This window comes from Pseudophryne corroboree, chromosome 6 (genome assembly GCF_028390025.1).
Source record: "Pseudophryne corroboree isolate aPseCor3 chromosome 6, aPseCor3.hap2, whole genome shotgun sequence".
Classification (NCBI taxonomy): Eukaryota; Metazoa; Chordata; class Amphibia; order Anura; family Myobatrachidae; genus Pseudophryne; species Pseudophryne corroboree.
Window position 1 is genome coordinate 468,833,234 of NC_086449.1, and position 23,084 is coordinate 468,856,317.

At 44.2% G+C, this 23,084-nt stretch overlaps 1 protein-coding gene and 1 long non-coding RNA gene across 3 annotated transcripts in view; one reads left to right on the plus strand and one right to left on the minus strand.

Moving 5' to 3' along the window:
* CPED1 (cadherin like and PC-esterase domain containing 1) overlaps positions 1-23,084 on the minus strand; it is a 590,522-nt gene that overhangs the window by 479,056 nt on the left and 88,382 nt on the right. For both annotated transcript variants that reach the window (XM_063927207.1, XM_063927206.1), the window contains exon 4: positions 2,028-2,103. In XM_063927207.1, the coding sequence (XP_063783277.1) occupies positions 2,028-2,103 (76 nt within the window). The remainder of the gene's footprint in view (positions 1-2,027; positions 2,104-23,084) is intronic.
* LOC134932623 (uncharacterized) overlaps positions 1-23,084 on the plus strand; it is a 115,667-nt gene that overhangs the window by 26,411 nt on the left and 66,172 nt on the right. The window lies entirely within an intron of this gene.

The following is a 23,084-nucleotide window of genomic DNA, read 5'->3' on the forward strand; positions in this document are numbered from 1 at the left end:
CTGCAGTGCCCGGCGCCAGCCCGTGAGCCAATCAGAGCTTGCCGACCGGCAGTCAATCAGGAGTCTTCGCTGCCGGTCCACGAACTCTGATTGGCACACGGACCGGTGCCTAATTAGAGAGAATCAATGCTGACGGACAGTGGAGAGTGAGGGACAGGAGAGGCGCACGCTGCGCTCCCTTCCCCTCACAAGCATCAGACTGAGCAGAGCAGCAGCGCGGCGGTGAGCAGCCCTTGGGGGGGGGGAGGTGCAGTGTGGGGACATGTGTATCATACACTGGGGGCATATCTGGCACTGGGGGAGAACGTGTATCTGGCACTGGGGGCATATCTGGCACGGGGGGACATGTGTTTCTGGCACTGGAGGCATATCTGGCACTAGTGGGAGGACATGTGTTTCTGGCACTGGGGGCATATCTGGCACTGGGGAGACGTGTAGCTGGCAGTGGGGGCATATCTGGCACTGGGGAGATGTGTAGTTGACAGTGGGGGCATATTTGGCACTGGGGGCATATCTGGCACTGGAGGGACGTGTATCTGGCACTGGGGGCATATCTGGCACTAGTGGGAGGACATGTGTTTCTGGCACTGGGGGCATATCTGGCACTGGGGAGACGTGTAGCTGGCAGTGGGGGCATATCTGGCACTGGGGAGATGTGTAGTTGACAGTGGGGGCATATTTGGCACTGGGGGCATATCTGGCACTGGAGGGACGTGTATCTGGCACTGGGGGCATATTTGGCAATAGGGGGACATGTGTTTCTGGCACTGGGGGCATATCTTGCACTGGGGGGATGCGTATCTGGCACTGGGGGCATATCTGGCACTGGGGAGATGTGTAGCTGGCAGTGGGGGCATATCTGGCACTGGGGAGATGTGTAGCTGACAGTGGGGCCATATTTGGCACTGGGGGGCATATCTGGCACTGAGACAATGTGTATCTGTCACTGTGGGCATATCTGGCACTGGGGGGACATGTGTATCTGGCACTGGGGGCATATCTGGCACTGGGGGCATATCTGGCACTGGGGGTACATGTGTATCTTACATTGGGGGCATATCTGGCACTGGAGAGATGTGTATCTGGCAGTGGGGGCATATCTGGCACTGGGGAGATGTGTATCTGGCAGTGGGGGCATATCTGGCACTATGGGGACATATATGTATCTGGCACTGTGGGGGCATATTGGCACTGTGGTGGGATATATGTATCTGGCACTGTGGAGGAATATATGTATCTGGCACTGTGGGGACATATATGTATCTGGCACTGTGGGGACATATATGTATCTGGCACTGTGGGCACATATATGTATCTGGCACTGTGGAGGAATATATGTATCTGGCACCGTGGAGGAATATATGTATCTGGCACTGTGGGGGCATATGTGTATCTGGCACTGTGGTGGGATATATGTATCTAGCACTGTGGGGACATATATGTATCTGGCACTGTGGGGACATATATGTATCTGGCACTGTGGAGGCACCCATTTTTTGGTGGTTTTATATGTATATGGCACTGTACAGGAGCTTTATTTGTATGTGCTACTGTACAACATGACTAAAAATGGGGTTATGACACAAGGCCATACTCCTACAAACGTCAAACCGAAAGGTGTGCACATAAAAATGGGGTGTGGCTTTGTGACTACTATGCCACGCCCCCATTTTTGCGGCGCACACATGATATGGCTCTTACCCTTGACTACAGATATATTCTAGCTCTTTGCCACTGTCAGGTTGGCCACCCCTGCACTACACAGCTCTGCTGAAGCTGCGGCTGCACTGACAAATTTATAATAAAGTATCTTTGGGACAATTTACACCAGGCCTAATTTTTTTTTATTAATAAATATTTTTTAAACAAAAAAAACTCCATTTAAGATGGCGACATTACTTATGGGCCAGTGCTCTGGACTTGCCCCCCAGGCTAAAAGTTGCCAGCCAGCCGCTGTGTTCAGCAATATTTGTGCAGCACTTATGTCATATCAATGATGCAGTGTGTGTTGCAGTAAGCCAACATACCTGGAAAGAGTGCAGCCACCTCACACATCCTGGCTTTCTTGCACAGTAGTTGCTGCATTTGTGGCAGTATGTGCACCTACAAAAAATAATACTTCATGTTAAAAACTGATATTTAAGTAACTCTGTTTACACTCATTATTCTTTCTTTACATGTACCTTTATTACTGTAGATGTTTCATTGACTTACATCAGGGGTCGGCAACCCTTGGCATGTGAGGATGCTGTGGCTGAACCACTTGCCCATTATGCAGTGACCCAATATCTGGCATCACTATCTTATCCATGTTCCTTTAATGTTCACACTCTGCTTCTCTCTCATCTCTCTGCTTTCTTGCAGACTTAAAATGTTCATGGCAGCAACAAGAAGGTGTTTTATAATGTATACACTGTATACATCGCATAGCGGAGATGCTTTTGTATTTGAGGAGTAACTCCTGGCCAGCGCAGCTCCTGCAGCTGGCTGGGAGAACCTCTTCGCCGCCCGGGTTGCAGCGGCTGCGTGTGACATCACGCAGCCGCTGCGGCCCGCCCGCCCCCCACAACAGTCCGGCCACGCCTGCGTTGGCTGGACTGCACCCCCTAAATGGCGGCTTAATGCTGCTGTCCAGCCCCCTCCCGCCCAGCGACCTGACAGGCAGAGGCGATCGCTAGGCAACGACGGCCTTCGGCTGTCTGGCATGCGCCGGCGCTCTACGGCACAGGCGCATGTGCACTACTGACCCGATCGCACTGCTGTGATAAACTGCAGCGTGTGATCGGGTCAGAATGACCCCGCTTATGTGTGTCATTATGTGTATAAGGGCATTAATAATGTGGCAGTTATGTGTACGGGGCATTACGTATGCCATTATGTGTATAAAGGCATTAATAATTTGTGGCACATGTGTAAGGGACATTATGTGTATAAGGGCATTAATAAAGGTTGGCATAATGTGTAAGGCGCATTATGTTTATAAGGACATTAATAATGTGTGTCATATGTGTAAGGGACATTACTGTGTGGTATTATGTGTATAAATGCATTACTAATGTGTGGTATTATGTGTATAAGGTGCTCTACTGTGTGACGTAATGTATAGAAAGGGCACTACTATGTGGTCTAATGTGATTAAAGAGCAATATGGTGTGGTGTAATGTGAATAAGGAACAATATGGTATATTATAATGTGCATAAGAAGCAATTCAGTGTGATGTAATGTGAATAAGGGGCACTACTGTGTGGCATAATGTATAGAAAGGGAACTACTGTGTGGTCTATGATGTGGTGTAATGTGAATAAGGAGCAATTCAGTGTGAATAATGTGAACGTGAAATGTGAATAAGGGGCACTATTGTGAGGAGTAATGTTTATAAGGTAAAGTGGTACTACTGTGTGATGTAACATGAATAATGGACACTGTCACATGATAAAATGTGAATAAAGTTGCAGTACTGTGTGGTGTAATTTGAATTGGGTGTACTATTGTGTGACCATGCCCCTTCCCAGTCTGAACACACCCCTTTTTGGGCTGTGCGCCAAATGTGCACACTGTTCCTATTTAAAATATAGGGGGCAGGAACACCAAAATGAGGACTGCTATGGGTGAGGGGTGATGGTGCTGGGAAAGGGGTGCAGGCTCAATGGCAGAACTAGCGGCAGTTACTAGGAGGCACCAGCCAAAATCTTGCCTAGGGCATCATATTGGTTAGGGTCGGCTCTGAGTAGGGCACTCTACAGAGTAGGTGCTGCCCGAAGAAAGTCCTGCAGCCATGAATGGGAGTGAATAGTGACTGTGGATGAGAGACACAGATCTTGTGAAGGGTAGAGAGGTTGGGTTGGGAGATATTTGAGATATATTACGAGATGTACGTTGGAGTAGTTTGGTTAATGGCCTTGTGTGTGAGTAAAAGTACTTGGTGAACATCTAACGCCTCACAGCTACATTCAGAATGGATTGTAGTGGTGAGAGTCTCTTTTTCCAGTAAGAAGACTATTGCTATAATCAGTACAGAAGATAATGAGAGCATGGATTATAGTTTTTGCAGTGTCTTGTGTGAGGTATGCATACTATGAGCCTATATTCAGATTACTTATATCTGACTTATGTGGACAGAGAGCTATACATTCTAATTTTAGCAAAGTAATATATATAGACTCTGGGACAGTGCTAGAGTGTCCTAGTGACCTTAGTGCCTAGAGTCTGTTGCTTTGCTGGCTGGAGAGGAGGTGTCCTCTTAGCGCTCGCCCCGCTGCCGGCATTCTGGCGGGCGGGATGCTGCTGTTGGGATATTGACATCCGGCATCCGTCCGCCGTTAAAACATATTGAATCCTATGCCACACACCATAATTCCCCTTACATGTAATGCCACACACCATAATGCCCCTTACACGTTATGCCACACACCGTAAACCATATTACAACTTATGCCAAACACCGTAATGCCCATAACACATGCCACACACCATAACGCCTATTACAACTTATGCCACACACTGTAATGACCATTACACGTTATGCAACACACCATAATGCCTACTACAACTTATGCCACACACCTTAATGCCCATTACACGTTATGCTACACACCGTAATGCCCATTTCATATTAATCGACACACCGTAATGCCCATTACACATTATGCCAAACATTATGCCATACACTGTAATGCCCATTGTAGTTTATGCCATACAGTTATGCCCCTGTGACCATTTTATGCCCCACACACATTAATGTCCCTTACAAATTATGCCCCACAGTAAGGCTTCTAATTACCTGCTCGTTGCTAAGGGTTTCATGCTCATTGCCTGGGGTTTCATGCTCTGGGTTCCATGCTCATTGCCAGGGGTCTAATGCTCATTGACAAGGGTCTCATGCTCGTTGCCAGGGGTTTCATGCTCTGGTTCCATGCTCATTGTCAGGGGTCTAATCCTAGTATAGAAAAAAAATTAATGGTATAACTTATCCGGCGCTACTGTTTAGAAGTGCTTCCACTAGGATTTCTTCACAAATCTCTATTTGTAAGAAGGATTTGAATCCACATACCAAAAAAGATCATAAAGCGATGTACATAGTGACATTACATTGTCTATTAAAATTATACGTCACTATGTACATCCCTTTATAATCTTTTTTGGGTATGTGGATTCAAATCCTTCTTACAAAGAGAGATTTGTGAAGAAATCCTAGTGGAAGCACTTCTAAACAGTAGCGCCGGATAAGTTATACCATTCGTTTTTTTTATATATATGTTGTGGTGGAGGTGAGGGGAATCCTCCCATTTTGGTATTTAGCTGTCTGGTGGCACACTGATTTAAAGCGCACCTGTTGCAGTCACATTCCATTGTTTGCACATTGTCTAATGCTTGTAGCCAGGGGTCTCATGCTCGTTGCCAGTGGTCTCATGCTCTTTGCCAAGGGTTTCATGCTTGCTGTCAGGGGTGTTATGCTCTGGGATCCATGTTTGTTGCCAGGGGTTTCCTGCTCATTGCCACAGGGTTCATGCTCATTGCTTTGGGGTTCATGTATTGCCGCCTGTTCGCCCACACCCCTGCTGCAGCTGACACCATTGTGGGAGACGGTCAGATGCTAGAGGTTCCCCTTGAACTCTAGCACCTGGAGGAGAGCAGGGAGACAGACGCTAGAGGTCAAGCGGGAGCTCTAGCGTCTGACTGTCTCCCTCAATGGTGTCGGTTGCAGTGGGCGCCCACACAGCCCACGACACCTGCTGCAGCGGGGTTGCGGTGGGCAGGCCCCAGCATCCCAGACGCCCGCCCTGCTTGCCCACACCTAAAACCGCACCTGGTCCCAGCATACCGAACACTCTGAACCATACTTATCTACTTTTATGGTCTCATCTCTGGGAGAAGGCCAGAGAGGAGACAATGCATGACACTTTGGGGGTGGAGCCAGGTTGTCTTATCACTAAGCCCTGTCCCCACTGCGGCAAAATGCCGTGATTTGCGGGTCCAAGGAAAGGAGGCAAGGCTAAATGGCTTATGCAGTGCACTGCACTGTGTGGTCACCTTCCTGATACATAGCAGATGCAGCAAAGACAGCGGGATCAGAAGGCTGCCATAAACCTTACTCACACACTAACGAATACTGACCCTGCTAGAGAAATATAAGGACAGGGATATTCAGGTATATTCCATTGCATATACATACAGGGAATTAGTAATCCTTTAATGAAACAGACTTGTGTCCTGTTATCATTTGTTTAAGTGACAGTTTAAGATGCTTTCCATTAGCTTACAACACAGTAATACATTTCATGTTTTCATTATCCCCAGCGCTTCTATCAAACAATCCTAATCAAAACATTACAAATTGGTTTCAGAAATATAAAAGCTGACACCTCTGTAGCTGAAATTAAACAGACTCCACTCTGTGTACAGTGTGAAGTTGTGGTGCCAGATGCCATAATTCTCAGAACGGACTTCTATGGTTTTCTCCTACTAGTAGAGGTTCATCTTGACATTAGACAATAATAAGATATCATTAAAACATATTACCGTAAAACAAACCCTTTAACCTACAGTATGAAACAATTTCTTTATAGCATTTGCATTTCCTGGTAAGCAGTACGTTTGGTTGGAATAGTGGCAAGAGAATGGTCAAAGTCAAAGTAGAAGGTTACGGCAGGAAGGTAAAGGGAAGGAACCGGACAGAGTAAAGCTAGACACACAGCTACCCAGTATTGGCTGATCTTCCTGATAACTGTATAGGTGTCTATGCAGTAGCGCTAGAAGATAAACATCATAAAACATTCCTGAAACCGACCGGATCGAGAGGTCACATCTTACAAGCAACTAAAACTTTAAGATGCACATTTACCAACATATTATTTTTTATATACATTTTAAATTATAGTAAATGTGCGTTTTAGCCCCTGAAACACAACATCAATTTAGATCAATTTAAAATCAATTAAAATCGACCTTTTGTCAAGAAATGTTTTCTTTCTTATTTTGCTGATATGAAGTATCTGCTAATCTCTGTTTTGATAATTGTATTATTTGTTATGCTGTGTAACGGGAAGTTTGCTTTTTATACACTATATGTTTTTGCTACAATAAGTAAGGAAAATTTGAGAAAAAAATGTATAAAAACAGCATCATATACAATGCTCATCTAATTAATGTAAATACTTTAAGACATTCATTTTCTTCATTAGTTAAATATTATTACTAATATTAATACTCCTAGGGGATTATTTACTAAGTACCAGATTCTAAAACTAGAGATGTGCGGTTTGGATTTCTTGAGAATGCCGAACATCCCAGAATTTAGGGGATCCAAGTGTTTCTGATCTTCTGATCCCCAACGCGGGTTTTTACACCAGAATTAGATCCCAAAACAAGGCAAAACATTACGTTCCTGGTGTTGGATCTGACGTGTTTTGGATTTCCCCTGATGTTACGTGTTTTGGATTCTATATAAGTTCCTCCCTCTTGATTGCAGGCTCCATTTTACACTGGAGAGCGGAGGGAAAGGGTGTGGGATGGGGCTAAGCATTTATTAATTCACCATCAGGGCGCCATTAGGGTGCTATAGAAATAGGAGTGGGAAGACTATTATTAATACAAACATGCACTACACTTACTTCACTGGCTACAGTCTGGCTGTCAGTGTCACTCTGCAGGCATCATCATTGTCAGTGCACTGTATTTGTGACACACACATACACACACTGCACAGTGCACAGCGTTTGAGTTTTTATTGCTGTTATAAAAAAAAATCTATATTGTTTTTAAATCCTGTTAAATAGACACTTATTTTACATTTTTAAGAGTGACCAGTGTATACTATATTCATATTATTAGGTGAGTTGTGTTACAGCCAGGTGCCTGGCTGATAAATACCGCCTATAAGTCAACTAGAAAACAATTCTTATTAATGAAGTTGACCAGTTGTTCCGGCTGCCATTACTAAAAAAATTAGTTATGTGCACCGGAAATTTTTCGGGTTTTGTGTTTTGGTTTTGGATTCGGTTCCGCGGCCGTGTTTTGGATTCGGACGCGTTTTGGCAGAACCTCCCTGAAATTTTTTTGTCGGATTCGGGTGTGATTTGGATTTGTTTTTTTTTTACAAAAAACCCTCAAAAACAGCTTAAATCATAGAATTTGGGGGTCATTTTGATCCCATAGTATTATTAACCTCAATAACCATAATTTCCACTCATTTCCAGTCTATTCTGAACACCTCACACCTCACAATATTATTTTTAGTCCTAAAATTTGCACCGAGGTCGCTGGATGACTAAGCTAAGCGACCCAAGTGGCCGACACAAACACCTGGCCCATCTAGGAGTGGCACTGCAGTGTCAGACAGGATGGCCGATTTAAAAAATGGTCCCCAAACAGCACATGATGCAAAGAAAAAAAGAGGTGCACCCAAGTCGCTGGATGTCTAAGCTAAGCGACCCAAGTGGCCGACACAAACACCTGGCCCACCTAGGAGTGGCACTGCAGTTTTCTAGCGAGAGGATAAGTGCTTCCATCCTCATGTGAATCTGAACCACTAGCCATGAACATAGGCCAGGGCCTCAGCCATTCTTTGCCACTCCGTGTTGTAAATGGCATATTGGCAAGTTTACGCTTCTCATCAGATGCTTTTAATTTTGATTTTTGGGTAATTTTACTGAACTTTTGTAGTATACTTCACGACACAGAGGTAGAGCAATGGACTACTGTACCGTACTGCTATATATATATGCTGGTGGTCAGCAAAATTCTGCACTGTCCTCCTACTATATAATACTGCGCAAAACTAAAATGCAGCACAGGTATGGATGGATAGTATACTTGACGACACAGAGGTAGGTAGAGCAGTGGACTACTGTACCGTACTGCTATATATTATATACTGGTGGTCAGCAAAATTCTGCACTGTCCTCCTACTATATATACTGCGCACAACTAAAATGCACCACAGGTATGGATGGATAGTATACTTGACGACACAGAGGTAGGTAGAGCAGTGCACTACTGTACTGTACTGCTATATATTATATACTGGTGGTCAGCAAAATTCTGCACTGTCCTCCTACTATATATACTGCGCACAACTAAAATGTACCACAGGTATCGATGGATAGTATACTTGATGACACAGAGGTAGGTAGAGCAGTGGACTACTGTACCGTACTGCTATATATTATATACTGGTGGTCAGCAAGATTCTGCACTGTCCTCCTACTATATATACTGCGCACAACTAAAATGCACCACAGGTATGGATGGATAGTATACTTGACGACACAGAGGTAGGTAGAGCAGTGGACTACTGTACCGTACTGCTATATATTATATACTGGTGGTCAGCAAAATTCTGCCCTGTCCTCCTACTATATAAACTGCGCACAACTAAAATGCACCACAGGTATGGATGGATAGTATACTTGACGACACAGAGGTAGGTAGAGCAGTGGACTACTGTACCGAACTGCTATATATTATATACTGGTGGTCAGCAAAATTCTGCACTGTCCTCCTACTATATATACTGCGCACAACTAAAATGCACCACAGGTATGGATGGATAGTATACTTGATGACACAGAGGTAGGTAGAGCAGTGAACTACTGTACCGTACTGCTATATATTATATACTGGTGGTCAGCAAAATTCTGCACTGTCCTCCTGCTATATATACTGCGCACAACTAAAATGCACCACAGGTATGGATGGATAGTATACTTGACGACACAGAGTAGGTAGAGCAGTGGACTACTGTACTGTACTGCTATATATTATATACTGGTGGTCAGCAAAATTCTGCACTGTCCTCCTACTATATATACTGCGCACAACTAAAATGCACCACAGGTATGGATGGATAGTATACTTGACGACATAGAGGTAAGTAGAGCAGTGGACTACTCTACCGTACTGCTATATAATACTGGTGGTCACTGGTCAGCAAAATTCTGCACTGTCCTCCTACTATATACTACAATGCAGCACAGATATGGAGCGTTTTTCAGGCAGAGAACGTAGATATTTTCAGCACACTGAGTACAGATATTTGCAGCACACTGAGCACAGATATTTGCAGCACACTGAACACAGAAACTGAGAGAACGCTGCACGTCCTCTCCCTATCATCTCCAATGCACGAGTGAAAATGGCGGCGATGCGCGGCTCCTTATATAGAATACGAATCTCGCAAGAATCTGACAGCGGGATGATGACGTTCGGGCGCGCTCGGGTTAACCGAGCAAGGCGGGAGGATCCGAGTCTGCCTCAGAACTGTGTAAAATGGGTGAAGTTCAGGGGGTTCGGATTCCGAGGAACCGAACCCGCTCATTACTACTAAAAATGAAAACAAGTAATGCAGTGTACACCATATTAGCAGTGTTTTACATGAATCATACATACCTGGTGCCTGGCCTGCGTGATACTTACCACATATCTGAACTGTCTACTAGATTATAATTCTCATTCTTATTATTGAAGTTGGCCAGTTGTTCCTGCTGCCATTATTAAAAATGAAAACAAGAGATGCAGTGTATATCATATTAGCAGTGTTTTACAGGTATCAGCATACCAAATTATGTTCCAGTGTTTGGCTGGAATACACTGTATCATAACATTTTGTATGCAGATACAGTTGCTATTCCACACAGAATATCGATATGCTGCATATAATTTTAATCAGCAAAAGCTGTCTGTACGTCCTATTAGCATCGTTTTAAGTCTAAGATGCAATTTCTGGTGCAAAATGTACAAAAATTTCATGTACAGTACACAAACTATTTTGAGTGATCAAAATTGTTGTTTTTTTTAAGGTTAGAAATAATTTAAAAAATGTTTATTTGTTGTAAATGTTCTGTAATTGTGTACTTGTAATTGATTTTCAACATTGACAAATACAACTCGCCCAATAAAACCAGCTCTATTTATGTCTGACTTTGTAGAGCTGGTTTGTGTAAGATTTTCAAATTCGGACTCCATTACATCGTCCGAGTTGTATGTTTAACATGGGGAAAACATCTGGTTTCGACTTTTTATCATACGCTCTCTTTAACAGTAGAAAACATCTGACTTTGCACATACTTGGACGCTGTTACATTGGCCGGGTTTGCAAAATGTCCGACTCCTATTATATCCCAGCCTATGAATGAATATAATTATGAAGGACTGCTATTTATAAAGTATGATTAGGGCCATTATGAACAGTAAATAGAAGTACTGAAACGGAATATTGAAAGAAGAGTTGCGTACAGAGGAGGGTTTGAATATATTTATAATGGAGATCAGTGCATCAAATGTTTGTTTTACCTTAAGGTGTTTGGAAGGTCATCAACATCATGTCATACATGTAAACTCCAAGTAAACTCTGACAGCTCCAAGCTTAAATAATCATAATCTAAGTTTACTTAGATAATAACTAAGATTACATATGGAAAAGATAAAAAACGAACAGAAAGCAAGAAAATATTATGTAATGTAGGAAAAGTGTGCCTTTAAGTATAAGATTTATTTTTTTCCTTTTAGCGAATTGAATCAGTTACCATGAAAACTAAGATTAAATCTATTAAAACGCAACAAACTTTTGTTGCTTACCTTTATTAGATTTCATTTATGTGACTGGAAAAGTTGTGACCATTAGTTTTTTAAAATATCCAAGTAATGCCTTTTAAATGTTTTGTTTCTGATGTATTTATATAATGTAATACAAGTTTAATAATAATGCATAGTTCTCCGTATGCAATATCATAGTGAAGAGCTGAATAATTAGAGGAGTACTGTTCCCATAAGACAGCATTTGGGGCATATATACATTCTACTAACAGAACATGCTTTAAAAAAGTCTCAAGTACCAGGAGCTGAATTATATAAGGCGTGAAGTAAATTTGTAACTTTGTCCTGCTGCAGCTCCGAGAGCTGGAGAGCGTTCCTTTGGTAGTATTGATCCACTTATAAATCAGGAGGAGTCTGTCCTATTTAAAAACACTATTTGATTTAAGCTGGCCACTGTGTCTCTGAGAAGGTAATTACTATCTAAATTCTGGAACCCAGTGTTGAAATGCCCAAGACCAAGGGTTGTTTTATCTCCTACTGTAAGTTATTGTATAGTACGCTTCTAAAAGCTGGGTGTTAGTAGAATTCATTGGGACTTAAGAGTTCCTAAGAGGCTCGATGTTCAATAGAGACCATTCCTTCAGACTAATGTGATTGATTTTATAGTATATTCATTGTGCAGCATATCTTAGAATTGGTGGGTTATTCAGGTTTGTTAGCAAACCAAAAAGCAAGCAACTAGGCAAAACCACATTGTACTGCAGGTGGGGCAGATGTAACATGTGCAGGCAGAATTAGATTTGGGTGGGGTGTGGTCAAACTAACATCTTAATTGCAGTGTGAAAGTTAAAATGCCAGTATTTACCATGCACAGAAACAATGTAACCCACCCAAATCTAAGGGGGACATTTACTAAGCAGTGATAAGAGCAGAGAAGTGAGCCAGTGGAGAAGTTGCCCCATCAACCAATCACCAGCTCTGTATCATTTTATAGTATGCAAATTATAGATGTTACTTCAGTGCTAATTGGATGCCATAGGCAACTTCTCCACTGGCTCACTTCTCTGCTCTTATCACTGCTTAGTAAATGTCCCCCTAAATCTCTCTGCACATGTTATATCTGCCCCACCTGCAGTGCACATGGTTTTGGCCTGTTGCTTGGTTTATTGGTTTGCTAACTAACCTGAATAACCTTCATTATCACTATTCACTCCACTGATTAAATTCGCTCCCAATATATTGTTAGTAATAACTGTGCAAACTGCTACTCCCATCAGTGCTTTATGTTGTAGTTTTTAATATTTTTTTAATTGTTTAAAAAATGGTTTATTAAATACTGTATGTTCCGTGAAGCCATTCCTGTTAATAAGGTATTTGTTATGCACACCAGTGACAGCAGGAATGTACTGGTGTCTGAACGGTGAGGGATGCAAAACAAATGAAGTCACAGACAGACTGGGGAATATGACATTACATACACAGAAGGTGATAGGGTAACAAAATAAACACAAAGTGAACACAGAAGCCCAAAGGCTAAGAAACTGGGTGTCTCCCTAGTATTAGGAATGCTCAGATGGAAAGAAGCGAGATGTAGTGATTTAATACGTAGAGAACCCGAAATGCTGTTGCTAAGGGCAACAGCAAAACCCTAAAGGGTTACCAACGGGTGTGGCAGTAAACTCCTTGGTCAGAGATGGAATAATAGACACAAGGAGAGTCTCCACAATCCTAGTCCTCACTTGCAGTGCACTGGTTCAGCTTACTGCCACTAAACTAACACCTGAACACCTTGCACAGTGAGAAAGGATTTTGGCAGGCAAGTCTGAGAATACAGCCGCAAACTTGCTAGGTTCACAGAGTAGCAAAAGAACCCCAGCAGGTTAAACAACTGACTTCAGTCTTACTGCTAGGTCTGGATTGGCAGAGTGTAATACCAAATCCCAAGGCCTATTTGCAGTAAGCAACAAACAAATACAAAGTTTACACAGTACTAGCTAGCTTTCAGGAACTGACTAACCAACAAAGATTCAGCAGCATCTGCCTAACCTGAGAAGAGGGTTTATATAGCAGGTGCTGTCCACGCCCCACTCAGACCTCACAGACTGTGAGCACAAAAACCAGCACCGGATCCCCTGCCGTGCACAGAGCCTGTAACCACTGCACAGCAAAAGACCCGAACCGGAGTATCAGCTACGCTCAGGTTACTCCGCTAGAACTTGTCTCCCGGTTGCCATGACGACGTGGCAGCACAGAGCAGGAGACCCTAACAGTATTCTATCATATTGACTATGTTAAAGTAATTTTAAGTTATTTGTGTTAGGTTGTATTACAAATGGAAGCAAACTAATAGACGGGAGCAAGAAGGATTCATTGGGACTTTAGAGTTCCAAAAGGGCACAAAATTCAGGAGAGACTATACCATTGTACTAAAGTTTTAATGTGACTATACTGTATATCATTGAGCACATATTAGAATGTTAATGCTCGTCACCATTTTATTATATTTGCTACTGTTATATTTCAGTTATAGCTGTTATTGATTTTAGTGGCATACATGTTGCTGTTTTTAATATTCTTGTTTTTAATTAATAAAATGTTCATGATACGGTATTGATTGTTTTAAGTTATTTTATGTATATACTGTACAAGCGATGATCTTAAGCATTTTGTGTGTATACTGTCACATTAAAAAGCATCCATACAGTTGTTACATTCTTGGGCCCACGGCAGCCGCGTTTGAAGGGCGGATTAAGTCAGCCCAACTCCGATGCCCCCCGGTCTTAATTGGAGACAAGGCGTAAACTGAGACGGGGCGAGAACAAGGGGACCTCTAACTAAATAAAGAACAGAGCTAGGGGCTACTACTAAACTCAAACAAAACGTATGTGCGGCACTGCCGCCAAAGGAAAAGGACAACAAAGGTAATACTGTCCACACCCTACACGGCACCGTCGTGTACCGGGGAGGACAGCTAGGGCGGAAACCTCCACAAAAACACCAATAACAAATATAACAAAAGAATACTTCGACCTAGGCCGCAAGACGCTGCAGAAGCTGCTACTCACAACACCGGGAAGGTAACCACAAGTGAACGGGAATCCCGAGATAACAGGCACAGGTTACAATCGACTGGAGGGTAGGAAGGACTTCTATGACCGGCTTCCGAACACCAGGACTCAGGACCACTGGAAGAGGGTAGACCAGATAACAGAACACTGAGCAAGGAATTCTCCAGAGCAGGAACAGCTCACAGAAAGCTATCACCGGCATCAGTGTAAGGCACTGAGGGAGGATATAAGAGGTATCTGCACCAATAGCTAAAGAGCACCTAATGAGAAAATGTCGTGCAGCTGCCCTGCTGCACGACCACACGCTGACAGGTGCTGATAATTTATTTACATGGCAACGGGGAACGCGGTCCACCTGTGGCATCCCTGTTGCTATGGACCCAGCAGCTCAGCACGCTCAGGGCGGGGAGCAGGAGGAGGCACGGTGGACGTGATGTGTTGGGACCGTTGCTTAGCAACGGTCGGGCGCTGGAGCGAGCCGCCGCGCCTAACAGTACCCCCCCTTGAGGAGGGGTTATAGAACCCCTATACCCGGGTTTATGAGGACATTCCTGAAAGAACAACCTCCGAAGCCTAGGGGCATGCAAATCCTTGTCTAGGGCCCAAGATCTTTCCTCTGGGCCGTACCCTTTCCAATGAACCAAAAATTAGAGCCCGACCACGAGAAAATTTAGAATCTAAGACCTTCTCCACTAGGAATTCTTGTTGACCCTGAACATCCACCGGAGGTCTATACTGGAAAATTATCAGAGGAAATCTCCTGGAAAGAACATATGGCTTCAATAGAGAACAATGGAAAGTGTTGCCGATTTTAAGTGACTTTGGCAACCGTAGCCGAAAAGCCACTGGATTGAATTTTTGACAATAAGGAACGGTCCAATAAATCTGGGTCCCAATCTAGCCGAGGGTTGTCGGAGCTTGATGTTGTGGGTTGATAACCACACCTTATCCCCTACCTTAAATGTGCACGGGCGTCGGAACCTATCAGAAAAAAATTTCTCCTGAAAAGCAGCCTTCTTAAGGGCAAGATGTACCTTTCTCCAAATAACTCTGAGACGGGAGGTTAAGGTCAAAGAAGAAGCTGGAAAATGGGGAGTAAAGGAATTGGCTCTAGGGTGAAAGCCCAGGACCGAAAAGAACGGAGACTCCTTGGTAGATGAATGGCAAGCGTTATTGTAGGCGAACTCGGCCAGAGGAAGAAAATCTGACCAATCGTTCTGAAGTTTGGCAGAATAAAGACGTAAATATTGTTTTAGTGACTGATTCACACGTTCAGTCTGCCCGTTAGACTGTGGATGGTATCCAGACGTTAAACAAAGTTTCATGTTTAACTAGGCACAAAAACGCTTCCAAAAACGGGCAATAAACTGTGGTCCCTGGTCAGAGACTATATCCACGGGTAAACCATGAAGCCTGAAGACATGGTGGAGAAATAGAACTGCCAGAACTTGAGTGGTGAGTAATCGGGGTAAAGCAATGAAGTGGGCCATTTTGATAAAACGGTCCACAACTACCCAAATTACCCGGAACCCGGATGAAAGAGGAAGATCCACCACGAAATCCATGGAAATGTGTAACCATGGCCTGAGTGGAATTGCAAGAGGCATGAGTTGCCCGACCGGCAAGGATCAGGACACTTTGTGCTTAGCACAATCCTGACAGGAAAGGAAAAATTCCCTAACATCCTTGGAAAAATTAGGCCACCACACCGAGCGAGAGATTAACTCCAAGGTTTTAGCAATACCAGGATGACCAGCAACCTTACTATCATGAAACTCTGCGAGGACACTGCCTCTCAAGCACTCAGGAACAAAGAGACGACCAACAGGAGTATCACTGGGAGCCTGCTGCTGAACCTGGACAAGTTGTGTGAACAAATCCTGTGTGAGGCCGGCCCGGATGACGGATGTTGAGACAATGGGAGTTGCGGAAGAGTGGTTATTGTGAGCAGGAAGAAAACGTGACAGGGCATCGGCCTTAGTATTCTTAGAACCGGGCCTGTAGGTGATGATGAACTTGAATCGTGTAAAAAACAGCGCCCAACGCGCCTTCCGTGCATTTAGCCGTTTTGCTGATTCAATATACTGTAGATTCTTGTGGTCAGTGAACACCGTAATGGTATGCTTTGCTCCTTCAAGCCAGTGCCTCCATTCCTCAAAAGCCCATTTGAGTGCCAGCAACTCTCGATTACCAACATCATAGTTGGATTCAACAGAGGAGAATTTCCTGGACATGAAGGCACAAGGGTGTAACACCAGAGACTTGGGGTCTTCCTGAGAAAGAATGGCTCCCACTCCAACCTCTGAGGCGTCCACCTCGACAATAAAGGGAAGATCAGGGTTGGGGTGTCTGAGAACTGGAGCTGAGACAAAGGCCTGTTTTAGGGCCCGGAAGGCAGACCCGGCTTGAGGCGTCCAGTTGGAAGGATCAGCTCCTTTTCTTGTTAACGCCATAATAGGAGCAACTAAATCTGAAAAGGCATGAATAAAACGCCTATAATAATTCGCAAAACCCAAAAACCACTGGATAGCCTTCAAGTTAGTGGGTTGCGTCCAGCTTAGGATAGCCTGGAGTTTCTTAGGTTCCATAAAAAATCCCTTTGGAGAAATATTATACCCTAAAAAGGACACCCCAGTGATGTGGAAATCACACTTCTCCAATTTAGCGTACAAATGGTTCTCCCGCAACCTTTGAAGCACTTGCCGCACATGGACAACATGCTGTTCAGGAGACTCAGAGTAAATTAAAATGTCGTCCAAATAAACAACCACAAACTTCCCTAAAAAGTCACGGAGGACGTCGTAAATAAGATCCTGAAATACCACAGGAGCGTTAGACAGCCCGATCGGGATCACAAGATATTCGTAATGTCCGGACTGAGTACTGAAAGCCGTCTTCCACTCATCCACAGATCTTATTCGGATGAGGTTGTAGGCTCCTCTGAGATCGATTTTGGAGAAAATAACCGCAGTGCGGAGCTGATCAAACAACACCGAAATCAACGGTAAGGGGTAGGTGTTTTTAATAGAAATCTTATTCAAGGCCCGATAGTCTATGCGCGGTCTTAGAGATCCGTCTTTTTTCTCAACAAAAAAGACCCCTGCACTTAACAGAGATTTCGAGGGCCTAATAAACCCCTTCTTCAGGCTTTCCTGTACATAGTCATCCATGGCCTTAGTCTCGGGGCCAGATAAAGCATAAAGTCTCCCTTTTGGCAGAGTGGCACCAGGAACAAGGTCAATGGTGCAGTCATATAACTGGTGGGGTGGCAGGATATCAGCGTTACCCTTAGAGAAAACATCAGCAAAATCCTGATATACCGAAGGTATGAGATCCGGATTAACAGCCGCGACTCGGACTGGACGAGAAATACATTCTTTAACACAGAAGGAACCCCACTGGGAAATGTCCCCAGACCGCCAATCTATGGTGTGATTATGAAGGGCCTAAGACGACAGGCACAGCCGGACAATGGTTGAGATAAAACTAAATTTTTTGGAATGTAGGGCCCCCACTGTCAGTTGTACTGGAGTGGTCCGATGAGTAATTACCCCATTAGAGAGTGGACCACCGTCTAGTCCATGCATTGTGATAGGTCTATCTAATTGAAGCTGCGGAACTCCCAAAGCCTGAGCCCAAGCAAGATCCATAAAGTTCCCGGCAGCTCCGCTGTCAATGAAGGCTGAAACAAATGAACTGAGACCACCATAATAAATTTTTACAGGAACTAACAAGGAATCATTTGAGGAGATTAACTGCAGACCCAAGTGAACCCCCTCACAATTCACTTGGTCAGAGCGTTTCCATGTTTATTTGGGCAGTTACATGCAATATGTCCCTTGCCACCACAATATAAGCAGAGCCCTGAATTTAGCCTTCTGGCTCTTTCTTCTGGGGACAGCCGGGAGAGACCCACTTGCATGGGCTCCTCGACGTCCTCAGGGAGAGCATACACAAATGGACTAGACCTGAAATTAGCCCTCTTTCAGCCCTCCGCTCTCGGAGACGATGATCAATCTTAATAGCAAGCTCCATGAGCTTATCTAAAGTCTCCGGAGCTGGATACTGAAGGAGACTATCCTTGATTACTTCAGGCAGGCCGAGGCGAAACTGACTGCGCAGGGCAGGATCATTCCAGCCACAGTCGTTCGACCAATGGCGAAATTCTGTACAATATACCTCTGCGGGATTTTTACCCTGTTTAAGTGCACGCAGGTGGCTCTCAACCGACACTTCTCTATCTGGATCATCATACAAAAGGCCTAATGACTTAAAGAAGGCATCTACTGTTAGCAAGGCTGCATTATCGGATTTCAACCCAAAAGCCCAGCTTTGTGGATCGCCTTGAAGCAAAGACATCACAATGTCCACCCGCTGAGACTCTGTACCTGAGGACCGGGGCCTTAAACAAAAATAAAGTTTACAGGCTTCCTTAAAATTAAAGAAATCTTTTCGGTTACCCGAAAAGCGGTCAGGAAGGTGCATCTTTGGTTCATGAATTACACCCGGGGAGGCTCGCAGGAGATCTTCCTGTGACCTTACCCGAAGGGTAAGATACTGCACCATCTGAGTGAGTTAATGAATCTGATTGGCCAAAAGCTGGCTGGGATTCTGTCCTAATGCTGCCGGATTCATGAGGACAGAATTTCAAGGCCACCCTGATAGAATATTGGAATTAGCTGTTTTTTGGGCCGGTGATAATGTTACGTTCTCTGTGCTCAGAACGTAAGATACTGAGGGGTATATGCAATTGCGGTCGAATTGCCGCAAATGTCGAAAAATGGGGCATTTTCGACACAAAAAAAATATTCGACAATGCAATACAGTACTTTTCGACAAAAAAACTGACTTTTCAGATTCGACTTTTTGAAATTCGACAGTTGACAAATTCGACATGTCTGCAATGGTAAAAAAGCGGCTTTTCAACAAAAGTATATTCAATTGAAGAATGCCGATTCGACAACAGTGCTTTTCGACAGTAAATTCGTCAATATCATTCCACCTCACTTTGCTGGCGGAATCTAATAAAAAAATGTAAAAACATGTTTTATTTGTGTTTTTTTTATTGCTAATAGCATATCTATTTATATTAGAAGGGATTAGGTACTTGGTTTGTCTATTAGGATTTACAACTATTATTTATATATTTTTTTAAATAATATATTTTTTTTTAACTGACTAAAATTGAGAGAGCATGGTTTTCAGTGGGAAGGGGTGGGAATTGATTAAAATTCAGGAAAAAAATGCGTGGGGTCCCCCCTCCTAAGCATAACCAGCCTCGGGCTCTTTGAGCCAGTCCTGGTTGTAAAAATACGGGGGGAAATTGACTGGGGATCCCCCGTATTTTTAGACCCAGCACCGGGCTCTGTGTCCGGTCCTGGTGCAAAAAATACGGGGGACAAAAAGTGTAGGAGTCCCCCGTATTTTCAACACCAGCACCGGGCTCCACTAGCTGGAGAGATAATGCCACAGCCGGGGGACACTTTTATACCGGTCCCTGGGGCCGTGGCATTAAATCTCCAACTAGTCACCCCTGGCCAGGGTACCCTGGAGGAGTGTGGACCCCTTAAATCAAGGGGTCCCCCCCTCCAGCCACCCAAGGGCCAGCGGTGAAGCCTGAGGCTGCCCCCTCCATCCATGGGCTGTGGATGGGGGGCTGATAGCCTTGTGTAAAATGAAAGAATATTGTTTTTTGCAGAAGAACTACAAGTCCCAGCAAGCCTCCCCGCAAGCTGGTACTTGGAGAACCACAAGTACCAGCATGCGGGGGTAAAACGGGCCCGCTGGTACCTGTAGTTCTTCTGCAAAAAAAATACCCAAATAAAAACAGGACACGCACACGTGAAAGTACAACTTTATTACACACATGCCGACACACACATACTTACCTATGTTTACACGCCGACTCTGTCCACGTCTCCAAGTAGAATCCGGGGTACCTGAAAATAAAATTATACTCACCTAAATCCAGTGTGTCCTGTTCTTTTTTTTGTAATCCACGTACTTGGCAAAAAAACAAACCGCATACCCGATCCACGAACTGAAAGGGGTCCAATGTTTACACATGGGACCCCTTTCCCCGAATGCTGAGACCCCCCCATGACTCCTGTCACAGAGGGTCCCTTCAGCCAATCAGGGAGTGCCACGTCGTGGCACTCTCCTGATTGGCTTTGCGCGTCTGAGCTGTCAGACAGCGCATTGCACAGCCGCACCATTATTTTCAATGGTGAGAACTTTGCGGTCAGCGGTGAGGTCACTCGCGGTCAGCGGCTGACCGCGGGTAACCTCACCGCTGACCGCAAAGTTCCAACCATTGAAGATAATGGAGAGGCTGTGCGATGCGCTGTCTGACAGCTCAGACGCGCATAGCCAATCAGGAGAGTGCCACGACGTGGCACTCCCTGATTGGCTGAAGGGACCCTCTGTGACAGGAGTCACGGGGGGGGGGGGGGTCTCAGCATTCGGGGAAAGGGGTCCCATGTGTAAACATGGGATCCCTTTCAGTGCATGGTCCAGGTAAATGCGGTTTGTTTTTTTGCCAAGTACGTGGATTGCAAAAAAAGACAATAGTACCCCATTGTTCACATTACACCACATAGTAGTGTCCCTTATTCACATTAAGACACACAGTAGTGCACCTTATTCCCGTTACACAACACAGTAGTGCCCCTTATACATGTTACACTACACAGTAGTGCCTCTTATACACAATGCTCAAAGTAGTAGTGCCGCTTATACACATAATGCCCACAGTAGTAGTGACACTTATACACATAATGCCCTCGGGTAGTAGTGCATCTTATACACATAATGCTCACTGTAGCATGTGCCAGTGTGTGGGTTGCTCTGGCCCTGTATACATTTCTGGAAGCAGCCAAATTAGGGGTGGATCTGTTGAGATGATGGGGTGTGAGGGTGGTAGTATGCTCCCTATAAATTAGAGGCAATCATGGCCTGCCTTGCATCATTAGCTGCAGTTATGTTTGTAACTTTTTTCTAATACCGCTACACTGGTTATCTGTGTATACGTTGGAAGGCTGCATGTTGAAGTTTGTCTATTATATATACACATATGTCCATGTCCGTGCATACAGATGAGGCGGCACTCCATCGGTCTCCATCATGGGCATTGAGCATTAAATATATACATGTGTGTATATATATATATATATATATATATATGTGTACAAAAGAAGCTAACAGCGCCACAGATGCAGTATCTAGGGTATATACAACAGTATGGGAAAAGTTACGTTCTGAAATAGTTAACAGAACATATCCTGGTGGACACTCCCTTCAAAATATTAGGGCGTCAGCTAACGAACCTCAAAAATATGTAGGCACTGGTATATATGCCTATAGGTTAGAAAATGGTGCAGGGAGATGAGGTATTTGTAAACGACCAAAGGTGTCTAATCAATAATGTGAAAGCCAGGTGCTATAAAAATAAATATTTTTTAATTTTAAAAAGACAAAGCACTACAAAGGGGTAATGTGTAAAAAAATATAACAGTATTTCAAATGCAGCCTAGTTAAGAAATATTAGATAAAAAATAAACAAAAAAGGCTAAGCTAAAAAAGTCAGAGACACATATGCCAAAAATTCATAAAGGAGTACATAGAAACACAGAGAATCGGGTATAAAATGCACAGGATAAAACATGAAAAAAAGGGCGGGGGGGGAGAGGTAGCTTATCTTATGAGGTTGAGGTAAAATCAGAGGAGCACCCAACGCGTTTCGTCCCTCATGGACTTCATCAAGGGGTCTCTGACTTTTTTAGCTTAGCCTTTTTTGTTTATTTTTTATCTAATATTTCTTAACTAGGCTGCATTTGAAATACTGTTATATTTTTTTACACATTACCCCTTTGTAGTGCTTTGTCTTTTTAAAATTAAAAAATATTTATTTTTATAGCACCTGGCTTTCACATTATTGATTAGACACCTTTGGTCGCTTACAAATACCTCATCTCCCTGCACCATATATATATATATATGCTAAGATTTGGCAAAAAATTACAAGCTGGGCAGCATTATCTCCTATATATTAGGCTACATCTGTGACTCTGTGCCTGCCGTAACGCTGGGCGGAGTCAGAGTCACAGATCGGATCCGGCTGCCAAAACAAATCACGTGCCTGCCTCCCCCGCTGGAGATTACACTGTGCCCTGACGTCCACCACCCAGGATACACTGAGCCGCGGGCAGCTATGTCCAATCCCCACACTCCTACCCCCGCCAACGGAGTGTCCCCCCCGGGCGCCCGCTAGCCGATCCAGTGAACCCCCGCCCGCTCCCTATCCCTCGCCGCCAGAGTTGCAGGGACTTCAACACCCCCGTATCCTCCGCCAGCGGACCTGCATGAACTTCAAACCCCCCCCCCCCGCTCGCGCGCCCGCCAGCCGATACAATGCCACAGCGCACCTTTTACCCGGCAGCTCGGACTCTGAGCTGCAGCTGCTGCTCCCGCACACAGCTACAGCG